General features: G+C 42.2%; 1 protein-coding gene across 4 annotated transcripts in view; it reads right to left on the reverse strand.

Moving 5' to 3' along the window:
* LOC144508955 (uncharacterized) overlaps positions 1-14729 on the reverse strand; it is a 94402-nt gene that overhangs the window by 26606 nt on the left and 53067 nt on the right. For all 4 annotated transcript variants that reach the window (XM_078237190.1, XM_078237176.1, XM_078237183.1 and 1 more), the window contains 6 exons: positions 12109-12240; positions 9967-10059; positions 7706-7842; positions 3317-3424; positions 1605-1674; positions 465-614 (listed from right to left, as the gene is read on the reverse strand). In XM_078237190.1, the coding sequence (XP_078093316.1) occupies positions 465-614; positions 1605-1674; positions 3317-3424; positions 7706-7842; positions 9967-10059; positions 12109-12240 (690 nt within the window). The remainder of the gene's footprint in view (positions 1-464; positions 615-1604; positions 1675-3316; positions 3425-7705; positions 7843-9966; positions 10060-12108; positions 12241-14729) is intronic.

A 14729-nucleotide genomic window follows, 5' to 3' on the forward strand; every position in this document is an offset into this window, starting at 1 on the left:
TCACCAAGTACTAACAGGTGGCCAGCAGGCCAACCTTGCAGGACAGACCTCCTTCTCCAGTGGCCTGATAAGGTGCCTGTCACTTTTGGGCTAAAGCTTTGCCCCTTCCCCAAACCTCTCCTCAACTTGTGTGTTCTTGTCACCTGCTAGTAGAGAAAACAGTGCTTGTAATGGCTTATAAGGAGAGGAGGGAATAACATTTATGGGTGGTGACTGAGGTACGCGGGTGGGAAGTTAATTAGCTGAGAGTGAGAGTGTGGGCTGCTCAGATGGGAATGTAAGGTGCCTGCATTGTGTGGAATGAATGAAGCTGCAAGATGTGAAAACAATCTTTCTAGTTGAATTCCCCAGATTACCACTCCAGCTCAAATTCACAGCAGGTCAAGCTGCAGGGGTATGCTCCACAGTAAACAAGACTTTTAATTTTGAGACAAGAGATATTACAATGCTGTAAACAAACATACCCCTTGAGGAACTTGTTCTGCTGGATGGTTTTGAACTTGTACTAGCCGAAGACCTTTTTGTTCTCGTGTCTGGAGAGTGATAGGTTTCCATGTTAGTGCTCTGGTCTTGGTCATAACTGCTGTATTCTTGCATTTCTTGCAGCTTATTTTCTAAAATTAAGCAAAAAAATCCACTTGTTCAATAATTAAAATAGTGCATCGAAAAACATTGCAAACAAAACTGACAACTTTAAATAGCATCACTTAGCAGATCAATTGCAGAGAACAGCTCTGGTCTAGTATGATTCTGTTTGAGAATTTACAAGTTTATCAGCACATGACAAACTGCTTGTTAAATAACTTCTCTATGTAACTCCCTTGGTTTCGTTGTTTTTCTCTCCATAGATGCTGTCTGACCTGAATATCTTTATAATTTTCTGTTTCATTTCTGATGGAACCAGTGCTGGCTAATTTCACAATGTAGATGTAAAAATAATTAATGTGCAAACCAGACAACTATTATATTTGCTGTGTGTACCACTGCCATTCCCTTCTAAATGATCATTAGCCATTATGCACACAGAAGGTAAAGCATCACCAAGATGAGGAAAACTTTTATAAAACTTATACAAAAGGTGGTACAAGTTAGGAACTCTTCCGCAAATGGCAACTGATGGTACAAATTGTTCATTTTAAATCTGAGACTAATAGATAAAGGGTGGGTGGGAAAGTGGAGTTATTGACGTAGATCAGGCACGATCATATTGATTGGCAGAAGAGACTCAATGGGCCATATTGCCAATTCCTTTTCCTATTTCTTGTTATGTTAGTATTCTTTTAAACCAAGGATATTAGGCAAAGGTTGGTAGATGGAATTAGGTTGCAAATCAGCCATGATGCCATTGAATGACAGAATATGCTCAAAGGGCTGAATAGCCCTGGTACTGTTCCTGTGCTCATACAGGCACAGGAGCTGTATTAAGCTCAATTAATTCACTCAAGTTAGTAATAAAAGCAAATACTAAATCATTTAGCACATATACAACTAACCCGAGTCATGGGAATTAAAGTAACTTCGATAAAGGAACAAACAGAGACTTCCATATATTTTTCTAGATCTCCTACTATCTAAAATAGAAGTAGCAAATGCTGGTGCTTTACCTTCTTCAGCTGCAATCTTTGCAGCAGCTATCCTCTCACTAAGCGCAGGCCCCTCAAAATTTCGGATGACCTGGAAATTAAAGAAATTTCACTTTGAAGAGAAAACATTGTTAGACAATTCTGCCCTGTTAAAATACTAATTTTAGTGCATTTAAAAATTATGTTCAAGTAGGTTTTCCTCCTTTTTTTGTAAAGTTTATTATTTTTAGAAAATGACACTTCTTTCAAAAGCTCATTACACAAAAACATCCTCTCAACATCCTCATGCAGGGTAAATGCTGATTGTTGTCGGTGCAGGCTCAATGGGCCGAATGGCCTCTTTCTGCACTGTAGGGATTCTATGATCTTGGAGACATTTTTGGCTCTTTTATATTGGCATCCCTGTTTAACAGTTCATGATTCTTAACTATGTCACTTATTTATGTGCAGCCCTCTTATTACACAGTTGGACATTTGAAATTCAGCATCCCAATGTTGTTTGTCAGTACTCATTTTGAACAAAATATTGAGGGACGAAAAGAAGCTTGAAATTGGGAGAACAAAACCTCGGACTTCTGGAGAGTGCTAATTGCTTGCAACTCATTTTGGAAAGGGGTTCAGATGTGAGGCTCATTCCAAATAAGTTACCTTGTGCCAAGTAGTTGGAATTTTTATTTTGGAAAGCAAGTATGGGAGATTTTTTAAATAATAAATCAATAAAAACATCTAGCTTATAGATTCATAATTGAAAGATTTATACAACATACACATATATTAGTCTTTGATATTTGTGCTATCGCACCTAAAAAGAAAACATTAAAAAAGAATCAATTAAAGTATTACTTATGCGTGACTGCCTCACTTAATCATAGAATCATAGAATCATAGAAACCCTACAGTGCAGAAGGAGGCCATTCGGCCCATCGAGTCTGCACCGACCACAATCCCACCCAGGCCCTACCCCCACATATTTACCCGCTAATCCCTCTAACTACACATCTCAGGGACAATTTTTAACCTGGCCAATCAACCTAACCCGCACATCTTTGGACTGTGGGAGGAAACCGGAGCACCCGGAGGAAACCCACGCAGACACGAGGAGAATGTGCAAACTCCACACAGACAGTGACCCGAGCCGGGAATCGAACCTAGGACCCTGGAGCTGTGAAGCAGCAGTGCTAACCACTGTGCTACCGTGCCGCCCCATAAAATCAAAAAGAAACTTTTGAGAAAATTTCAAGAGTCTCAAAAATGAGATTTATTTAGACACCTGTCTAACAGCTGGTCACACAAGCAGATGAGAACAGGCAAGCAAAATCTTGGTTAAAGAGTGTGTTTTTAGCAAGCAGCTGCAAGGGCGAGAGAGAAGTAGTACGGCAGAGGTTCAGAGAGGGAATTCCAGAATTTGGGTCTAGACAGCTCTAAACACAACCTACTTGATGGGGCAAGGAAAATCAGGGACGTGCAAGAGGTTAGAATTAAAGAACACAGTCTTGGGGGGTTGAAGATAGTTACAGAAATAGAATGCAGCAAGGAAACATTGGAATACAATGAGAAATTTGAAGTGTCACTGCATCGGGAAAAGCACAGGTCAGCAAACATAGGATCAAAGAGGGCGCCATGGTTCGAACAGTATAGTTCAGCCTCAGACAGGGTATGGAATCAGTTTTGACACCACTTGTCATGGATTTAATTTGCTCTTGAACATTGAGCACTTCATGATGTATACTTACCCTAACCCTTCCTCTTCCATCCGTCTCTTCAATTTCTGCTGCTTTCTTCTTGACAATTGTTTTATATTTCGCTGCATTTAATCTCAATAACTCTGGATGTCTCTTTTTCTGAAAAATAAACAGAATAAACATGTCTTGTGCATGGAAAATCACCAAGAGTCGTACAAGTAGTGCATTCTAGCAGGGTCCACATTTAACCAAATGTTTGACAGGAAAGAGATAGAGAATCTGGTGAAACAGTGTGGCGACAATAATCTCTCCCTCAATGTCACTAAAACAAAGGAGATAGTCACTGACTTCAGGAAACGTAGTGAAGTGGAATTGGTCGAGCGCTTCAAATTTTTAAGTGTTCAAAGAACAACAAAGAACAAAGAACAGTACAGCACAGGAAACAGGCCCTTCGGCCCTCCAAGCCTGTGCCGCTCCTTGGTCCAACTAGACCAATCGTTTGTATCCCTCCATTCCCAGGCTGCTCATGTGACTATCCAGATAAGTCTTAAACGATGTCAGCGTGCCTGCCTCCACCACCCTACTTGGCAGCGCATTCCAGGCCCCCACCACCCTCTGTGTAAAAAACATCCCTCTGATATCTGAGTTATACTTCGCCCCTCTCACCTTGAGCCCGTGACCTCTCGTGATCGTCACCTCCGACCTGGGAAAAAGCTTCCCACTGTTCACCCTATCTATACCCTTCATAATCTTGTACACCTCTATTAGGTCTCCCCTCATTCTCCGTCTTTCCAAGGAGAACAACCCCAGTCTACCCAATCTCTCCTCATAGCTAAGACCTTCCATACCAGGCAACATCCTGGTAAACCTTCTCTGCACTCTCTCTAACGCCTCCACGTCCTTCTGATAGTGTGGCGACCAGAACTGGACGCAGTACTCCAAATGTGGCCTAACCAGCGTTCTATACAGCTGCATCATCAGACTCCAGCTTTTATACTCTATACCCCGTCCTATAAAGGCAAGCATACTATATGCCTTCTTCACCACCTTCTCCACCTGTGTTGCCACCTGCAAGGATTTGTGGACTTGCACACCTAGGTCCCTCTGTGTTTCTATACTCCTGATGACTCTGCCATTTATTGTATAACTCCTCCCTACATTATTTCTTCCAAAATGCATCACTTCGCATTTATCCGGATTAAACTCCATCTGCCACCTCTCCGCCCAATTTTCCAGCCTATCTATATCCTGCTGTATTGCCCGACAATGCTCTTCGCTATCCGCAAGTCCAGCCATCTTCGTGTCATCCGCAAACTTGCTGATTACACCAGTTACACCTTCTTCCAAATCATTTATATATATCACAAATAGCAGAGGTCCCAGTACAGAGCCCTGCAGAACACCACTGGTCACAGACCTCCAGCCGGAAAAAGACCCTTCGACCACTACCCTCTGTCTCCTATGGAGCACCAACAACCTGTCCTTGTTTCTCCATGCCAAGCTATAGTTAAAAAAACCCACCAATGCCTCTAACTTTCTCAGCAGGCTAAGGAAACTTGGCATGTCCACGAAGACTCTCATCAATTTTTACAGATGCACCATAGGAAGCATCGTTTCCAGATGTATCACAGCTTGATATGGCTCCAGCTGACCAAGACCGCAAGAAAATACAAAAGATAGTGAATGTCGCCCTGTCCATCATGCAAACCACCCCTCCCATTCACTGACTCCGTATACTCTTCCCCCTGCCTCGAAAAAGCAGCCACCATAATCAAGAACCCCACGCACCTCGGACATACTCTCTTCCACCTTCTCGTGTACTTCAATATTTCAGTTGTTTTAGAATTATAGAATTCTTGCTTAACTCCCTGTTATGGTAGACAGACTATATATTCTGGGAAGAAACATTGTATTGTACCTTCAGCACCTCCACTACGACTGGGGATAGGGCAAGTCTTTTTTGGTGCGCACCCAGGTGTAACGTGAAAATCCGTGGCAGTTTAACCGCCAGTTTCTTGGCTGCACACTGCTGAGCCAATTGTGGCTGTATCCTGATATTTCACCCCCCCCCCCCCCCCCCCGACCCTCCCCAATCCTTTACTATATTCTTTTGTTACTCATATGGTGGGAGGCGCTGGATACAATGAATAACCCGAAGCAAACTGTGTTGGTAATTTACTCTCTCTCTCTTCCTACTTGTATTTGTTTGAAAATGATCATGCTGTACTGTACCAATCTGTTTGTTGCAATTTTTGCATAAAATGGAAAAATCTTCAATAAAAATATAATTTTAAAAATAGATAAGACAGACAGCAAGTGCCTGATCCAGCTTTTTGGGCCCTTTCGGATTTTGGGATGCCAGGTAAGGAATCTGTACTTTCAATTTGGTATGCTTTATTCGCTGCTCACAATGTGGCCTGCTTTATATTGAGATCTGCTGAAGATGAACACCTTCATTTCGACTGCAGGAAAGAATCCATGCAACCTCAGAAGGTGCATCACCTGTTCCTTTACCTCCAACCTGCTCACCGCCCATGACCCAAATACTCTACAGATGAAGCAGCATTTCATACACATACTTCAATTTTGTCTGCTGTATTTACCGCTCTCAATGCAGTCTCCTCTACATTGGGGAGGATAAATGCAGACTGGGTGCCACTTTGCAGAACAATTTCACTCAGTCCACAAGCATGACCCCAACCTTCCCGTCGTTTGCCTTTTCAATTCACCATCTTGCCTTCATGCCCATCCTTGGCTAGTGCAATGCTCCTGTAAAGCCCAATGTAAATCTCATCTTCCAATTAGGCACTTTACAGCCTTCTGGACGTAAGAGTTCAACAACTTCAGGCTGTAAAATCTCTCCTCCATCTTGACCTTGTTTTTTAATCCAAAACATTTTTTGTCCGAACACACATCCCTCTCCCGGACAGGGCCATCTCTCACTCTTAGGGTATCACTTTGTTGCAGTGCAGGTCAGCGATGGTATACATCACCATTTATTTTATTCATTCACGTGATGTGGGCATCACTGTCTAGGCCAGCATTTATTGTCCATCCCTAATTGCCTTCGAAAAGGGAGTGGTGAGCTGCCTTCTTGAACCGCGGCAGTCCACATGGTGTAGGAACACTACAGCAATGTTAGGCAGGGAGTTCCAGGATTTTGATCCAGTGACAGTGAAGGAACGGTGGCATATTTCCAAATCAGAATGGTGAGTGGCTAGGAGGGGTACTTCGCATGCGTCTGCTGCCGTTGTCCTTCGAGATGTTGACAGTTATGGAATTGGAAGGCACTGGTAAGTTCCTGCAATGCATCTTCCTGCGGTACACACTGCTGCCACTGTGTGCTGGTGGTGGAGGGAGTGAATGTTTGTGGATGGAGTGCCAATCAAGCAAACCGCTTTGACCTGGATGTTGTTAAGCTTGAGGGTTGTTGGAGCTGCATTCACCCAGGCAAGTGGAGAGTATTCCATCACCACTCCTGACTTGTGCCTTGTAAATGATGGACAAGCTTTGGGGAATCAGGGAGCGAGTTACTCACCGCCCAGCCTCTAAGTTTCTCTCAATGCCACAGTATTGAGATGGCTGGCCCAGCTCAGTTTCCTGTCAATGGATGCTTATAAGTGAGGGATTCAGTGATGGGTAATGCCATTGAATATCAAGAGCCAATGGTTAGATTCGCTCTGGTTAGAGATGGTCATTGCCTGTCACTTATGTGACGTGGGCTAGTAGCTACGTTTTTTGGGCTTGGTCAGCTCAGTCAGTCGTGGTGCTACCAAGCCACTCTTGGTGATGGACATTTAGTCGTCTCACCCAGAGTACATTCTGCACCCTTGCCACCCATTCTGAGGTGTTCAGCTGGTGGTTTCTGGGACATAAATCTGCAAGCTATGACTCTGTGAGGACAATGTCCGGCTGTTGCTCGACTAGCCTTTGTGACAGCTCTCCTGATTTTGGCACAAGCCCCCTTGGTTGACAGAGCTGAGCTGTCGCTTCTAGCGCCTAAATTGATGCAGGGTAATCCATCAGTTTCATTCTTTATTGACTTTCTAGTGATTTGATACAACTGAATAGCTTGTTAGGCCATTTCAGAGGGCATTTACGACAATCAACAATGATCGATTCCTTCATGCTCATCATTAGATTTTTAATTCCAGATTTTCATCGATTGAATTCAAATTCCATTAGCTGCCGTGGGATTCGAACCCTGGGTCTCCAGAGTGTTACCCAGAGTCGTTGGATTGCTAGTCCAGTTACAATACCACTATGCCACTGCACCTCCTGTCAAATTGAAGTATGGTATTTGCGATTTGTCTGTTCAATTCAGGCTAAAATGGTATTTATTCCTAAGCAAACTCTGCAGTACAAATAACAAATTTTCAAGTAAATACATTTATAACATGTATTCATAGTATGTAGTAAATTTATAGACTGCATACTTACTACATAACGCATCTTGTGCTTAAGTCCAAAGATATGTGCCAAAACACACCCTATAGGCAATTCACAAGTGCAGAGTTCACAGTAATATAATGGTTCAGGTTTTCCAACGTAACGGTATTCAGTCAAAAAATCCAACCCTGTGAATAGAAATACGTGTACATTTTTACTATCACTGATAGGACACAATTGCTAAGAAATTTGGTAAATCAGCACAAGACATGTCCATAGTTTGGGATTTTGCTTGTGGGCATTAAAACAAAGAAATGGAGAAAGTTGAATCAATAAAAGAAGCTATTGCATGCTGCATTTCATAGAAGTTGATTTTTTTTTACACTTGGTTGCTTACTTTGTTAGTTCAAAATGCAAAGTAATAACCAAACTAACTGAATCAACACAAGATTAATAAGTTCACTCACGTTGTAAAATCTGTCACCTTAGTTTTTGGGATTGATTTCTTTGGTCAATATGGAATATGTTCAAGCCTTGTGCATTTTTTTGCATTAACCAGGAGCCTGGGAGCATATAGTTCCCTGTTCCTACCACTATGTTAACACTTCAGCCAACTGACATGCTTTTTCCTGGTATAAATGGTAATTATTTGAAATTAGGCATTCGTGCAATTTTCTTGTTGAGTGTAAGACAAAAACCTTCGGCAACATCTCTCTATTTTCAGTAATATTTCATTCTGGTGGATGGATGAAGAAGCTCCAGTCTCAAGATGAATTTTTGACAGCAGGTTTAATGGCATTACTGTATAACTGCTTTGGTGGAAGATTTTTCAGAAGCACTCATATTACAGCAAATTATGTTTTATGAGGCATTGCACAACATATTTTACACAGTACCAGGATAACCATTAGCCTGCAAAGCTTGATGGGCTGTACCCAGTGGGATGCCACAAAACAAATCTGCAGACATAGTCATATTTATCTGGCAATCCCTGGGATCCATCTTCACAGGGCCTGAGTCAATAGTTCCAGAAGATTCAGAGCTAGTGGGGAGGTGATTTCATAGTGGTATCGTAGCTGGATTAATAATCCAGAGGCCCAGACTAATGTGCTGCAGTGTTGGTACAAATCCCATCATAGAATCCCTACAGTACAGAAGGAGGCCATTCGGTCACCAACCCTCCAAAATAGCACTACCCTCACCCTATTCCCATTGCCACGCACATTGATCATCTTTGAATGTTAAGGTGCAATTTATCATGATCAATCCACCCAACCTGCACATCTTTGGACCGTGGGAGGGAACTGGAGCACCTGGAGGAAACCCACGCAGGCACAGGGAGAACGTGCAAACTCCATACAGACAGTCACCCAAGGCTAGAATCGAACCGAGGTCCCTGGCATTGTGAGACAACAGTGCTAACTACTGTGCCACCATGCTGCACCAAGGCAGCTGTTAGAACTTAAATTCAATTAATAAATCTGGAATTTAAGTCAGCAAAGGAATTCTGCCATCCTTTACCTGGTCTGGCCTACATGCGACTCCAGACCCATCACAATGTGATTGACTCTTAACTGTGCTCTGAAATGCCATAGCAATCCCGCAGTTCAAGGACAATTAAAGATAAGCAACAGATGCTGGCCCTCCCAGCAACACCCATACTCCACAAAAGAAAAAGAAATGCTCTAACTTGGATTTATGAGCTGAGAGTGCAATGCGGTGGCTTGTGCACAATAAACGGATCCATATATCTGCAAATACATTGGACAGTGGTCATCTTACTTTAACTATATCCCTTCACAGCATACTATACTGCAAATTTTCTGTCAAAGCATTATACTCAGTTAGTTTATAGAAAGAAAGGCTTAAATTTACATAATGCCTTAAACAACTACCAGATGCCTCACAGCTCGAATCCGCAATCTTCTGACCCAAAGGTCAAAATGCTAGCTACCAATTGAGCCACCACTGACATATCATCAAAGTAATTAACACAGATTGTAAACAGCTTAAGACTCAAGCATTGAGCTTTGTGGACTTATCAAACACCTCTATCAAATGTTAACTTTTTCCTGTTTTCCTTAGCACAGAACAGAAAACACTACATACTATTCACAAATTACCACCCTGACAAGATTAACGCCGACGGACTTGTACCAGAGGAAAATACATCCTGCAACATCTCAGTACAACAGGGATACGTATTTTTTTGTAATTTTTTTGAAGCAAATTTACTTTTTTTTTAAATTAGCCAGCTATAGGAAAAATGTAGAGCAAAATATTTCCCACTAAAAATATTGAGAAATACATACCTATTATAGTCTCCTCAAAATCAGTCTGTATGATGTAATTTTCTAGAAATTTTGATCCTATAGGACTTAACAGGTCATCAATAGCAGAAGTTGCTAAAAAGGAAACCAAAATTAGATACAATAGAACAAGTGCTATTAATTGAAATTATTGTTAACATCTTTCTCAAGCCCACCCCAGCCCAGTCCACACCAATTCTCTCCATTCCTCTAAGGTGCTAATTCATTAAGAAGTCTCACAACACCAGGTTAAAGTCCAACAGGTTTATTTGGTAGCAAAAGCCACTTGCTTTCGGAGCTCTGCTCCTTCGTCAGGTAAGTGGGAGTTCTGTTCACAAACAGGGCATATAAAGACACAAACTCAATTTACAAAATAATGGTTGGGATGCGAGTCTTTACAGGTAATCAAGTCTTAAAGGTACAGACAATGTGAGTGGAGAGAGCATTGCCCATTTTCCCCAAACAAGAAGACACTCAGATCAATAGGACTGACCTTCTGCTGCCTTAACAGCAATCAGCTAACAATGCAAAGACCAGTTATCAAGCTTGGGATATTCCTCATGTGGATCATATTTGTGTTTGAACCAATTGTATGAAGATTTTTTAATGTATTGCAGCATGAATGTTACAGTTATGAAATGCTCGTAATTCTTGGCATTTTATAGGAAATGGAATACAAAATATATATTTTACAGATACATGTAGCTGCTTTTCAGACTCAAGATTCAATGATGAAACACAATAAGCACCTCTTAACATCAAAATACTGGAGATAAATTACAAGAATATGACAAAGCAATATGTGACACAAAACAGATATCGGGCAAATGATCACATAATTGGTCAAAAAGGTAAATTTTTAAGGAGTATCTTTGAGGAGGAAAGATAAGTAGAAAGAGGGAGAAATATGGGATGGAACTCCCAAGCTAAAGGACAAAGCAGTTGAAGGCATTGCCAGCAATGTTGGGAGGATTAATATTGGGGAAGTTCAAGGGGCTAGAATTAGAGCAACACAAACTTCTCAAGACAGCTGTGGGGAAGGAGATTACATACAGGAGAGGCAAGGCCATGAAGGGATTTGGAAACAAGATGAGAATTTTAAAATCGTTGTCAATATAATCAACAAACACAGGCGATAGATGAAGACTTGGTGAAAGTTTTGGACATGGACAGCAGAGTCTTTGATTACCTCAAGCCTGCCAAAGGCAGAATGTGGAAGGTCAACCAGGAGTCTGATGGAATAAAGTCGTCATAGTCCCAGATGACTTTGAACGTGGCAAAGGCATGGATGAGAGATTCAGCAGGTGGGATTAGGAAGTTGTAAAATAAGGCAATGTTACAGAGGTAGAAATAGGCAGGCTTAACTTTAGCAAGGTTGTGTTTGGAAGTTCATTTATAACATCAAGGTTGCGAACTGCTTAAGGGAGTCACCGAGGGATGGAGTCAGTAACTAGGGAATTGAGATTTATATAATTTCAGTCTTCTCAATACTTGATTGGATTAAATTTCTGCTGATCTAGAACGGGATGTCAATCAAGCAGTCTGACAATTCAGAGATAGTGAAGGGTGCGGAAGAGAGTGGTGTTGACGTCGCACTGGGTATCATCAGTGTGCAAATGGAAAATTGTGTTTTTCAGACAATATTGCCAAGGGGCAGCGTGTAGGTGAGAAATAGAAGGGAGCCAAAGATAGATCTTGGGGGACACCAGAGGATCCAGTATAGGAAAGAGAAGCAAAGCTATTGGAAGTGATATTGTGGCTATATCTAAAAAGAATGGAATCATCCCACCCAACGGGATAGCATTGGAGAGCTGGTTGAGGATGCTATGGTCAGCTATGTCAAAAAACTATCACAAAACATTGTCATAATTTCATACAAATATTGAAAATAAACCATCAGCATAAAAACGTACATTCTTCCTGATATCTTTTTCCACTATATGGAAAACTAACTTACGCCGGGATAAAACAAGAAACTCAGCAGAGCAAAGCAGATAGCAGAGATTTCAGATCATGTGTTGCCAGCTTAGTAGTAGCAAATAACAGAGTATTGTCCATCTCATGCCTCCGGTTTCTACTAGACCCTACAAGCCATCAAGCTTTTGCTCCAATCTCTCATATGGTTTTGATGTTCTCTTTCCTCACCTACTGCAGCGGCTTCTTGATGTGCCAATACCGGTTGGGGTTGTGGCTTTGCTTCTTTTGGGAGAGTGATAGGAAGGCCGTCTGGATAGAGGTACATCCCAGTCCAGTTTTCGTTTTCCTTCGTGTCCTGGGCTTTAAAGCAAAATATACAAACTGAGTATAACATTATAGGAGTACACGTGAGAGGCACTGATTAAGAGAATGACACGTGGCAAAGGAGAAGCATAGAAAAACGTTTGAAAGACCAAAAATATGAAGTTTAGACACAAATAAGAATTACAAAGAGAATGTGTGCAAAACGTAAAGTGCAAAAAACAAAACCAGACAGTGGAGGACAAATAGAAAAACAATGGAAGATCAGCAGTATGGTGTAGGAGATGAGCAAAAGCAGATATGGTCATGTCTTGATTTGCATTTTGTAGCTGTCAAACATGTTCAAAATGGTTTTACTGATATCAAACTAAGTATCTTGGAAACTGTTATATTAAATGCACTAGTCTAAATGCAAGCTGTTGACAGCCACTCAGCCAACCTCAATCACCCCAGTTCACAAAGGTGCACAAAGTCATCTACATTTATTTCAGAGACACTCCACCCTATTCAACTCTTGATTTGATTTATTATTGTCACATGTATTAACATACAGTGAAAAGTATTGTTTCTTGCGCGCAATAAAGACAAAACATACCGTTCATAGAAAAGGAGAGAGTGCAGAATGTAGTGTTACAGTCATAGCTAGGGTGTAGGGAAAGATCAGCTTAATGCAAGGTAAGTCCATTCAAAAGTCTGAGAGCAGCAGGGAAGAGGCTGTTCTTGAGTCAGTTGCTACGTGACCTCAGACTTTTGTATCTTTTTCCCGAAGGAAGATGATGAAAGAGAGAATGTCCAGGGTGCGTGGGATCCTTAATTATACTGGCTGCTTTGCCGAGGCAGCGGGAAGTGCAGACAGAGTCAATGGATGGGAGGCTGATTTGCGTGATGGATTGGGCTTCATTCACAACCTTTTGTAGTTCCTTGCGGTCTTGGGCAGAGCAGGAGCCATACCAAGCTGAGATACAACCAGAAAGAATGCTTTCTAAGGCGCATCTGTAAAAGTTGGTGAGAGTCGTAGCTAACCTGCCAAATTTCCTCAGTCTTCTGAGAAAGTAGAGGCGTTGGTGGGCTTTCTTAACTATAGTGTCGGCATGGGGGTACCAGAACAGGTTGTTGGTGATCTGGACACCTAAAAACTTGAAGCTCTCGACCCTTTCTATTTCGTCCCCATTGATGTAGACAGGGGCATGTTCTCCTTCACGCTTCCTGAAGTCAATGACAATCTCCTTCGTTTTTTTGACATTGAGGGAGAGGTTATTGTTGCTGCACCAGTTCACCAGATTCTCTATCTCATTCCTGTACTCTGTCTTATCAGTGTTTGAGATCCGACCCACTACAGTGGTGTCGTCAGCAAACTTGAAAATCGAATTGGAGGGGAGTATAGTGGGGCCTGAGAACACATCCTTGTGGGACACCAGTGCTGAGGATGATCATGGAGGAGGTGTTGTTGCCTATCCTTACTGATTATGGTCTGTGAGTTAGGAAGTTCAGGATCCAGTTGCAGAGGAAGGTACCGAGGCCCAGGCCACGAAGTTTGGGGATGAGTTGCGTGGGAATAATGGTGTTGGAGGCTGAGCTACAGTCAATAAATAGGAGTCTGACATAGGTGTCCTTCTTATCTAGGTGTTCCAGGGTTGAGTGCAGGGCCAGGGAGATGGCATCTGCTGTGGACCTGTTGCAGCGGTAGGCAAACTGTAATGGATCCAGGTAATCCGGGCGGCTGGAATTGATTCGTGCCATGACTAGCCTTTCGAAGCACTTCATAATGATGGATGTCAGAGCCACCGGCCGATAGTCATTAAGAAACGCTGCTTGGTTCTTCTTAGGTACCGGGATGATGGTCGTCTTCTTGAAGCAGATAGAGACCTCGGATTGTTGTAAAGAGAGGTTGAAGATATCTGTGAATACCCCCACCAGCTGATCCAAACAAAGATCTGAGTGCTCGTCCGGGTACCCCCATCCGGGCCAGTCGCTTTCCATGGGTTGACCTTCTAGAAGGCTGCTCTGACCTCTGCAGTGGTGACCCCAGATACAGGTTCATCCAGGTTCTCCATCCTTTCACAAGTTCCAGTTCATACTGGGTCTTAGGCCTTTTCCATCCCATATTAAAGCTACTCTCCTTCCTGCCTTCAACACAGTTAAACTAATGTTCTCCCATTGCCACTTTGTTAAACTGGTACTTGTCTCATTTTATCCTATTTCCAGGTATTTATATTCACACTAATTGCTGCTCAACCCCCACCCCTACTGCTTACATGAGCATTCTTCTTCTCCAACCACTCCACGCCAGGGAAACAGCCTTCCTTCATCTACATTGTCGAGCCTTGCAAGAATTTTGTATGTTTGAATGAGATACCTCTTATTCTTCTAAACTTCAGAGAATAAAAGTCCAGTCTATTTAATCTTTCCTCATAGGACAATCCCTCTATCTCAGGAATTAGTTTGGTGAACCTTTGTTGCACTCCCTTAATGGAAAGTATATATTTCCTTAGTTAAGGAGACTACTCCAGGTGTGGTGTCGCCAAGGC

Source organism: Mustelus asterias, chromosome 2 (genome assembly GCF_964213995.1).
Source record: "Mustelus asterias chromosome 2, sMusAst1.hap1.1, whole genome shotgun sequence".
Taxonomy (NCBI): domain Eukaryota; kingdom Metazoa; phylum Chordata; class Chondrichthyes; order Carcharhiniformes; family Triakidae; genus Mustelus; species Mustelus asterias.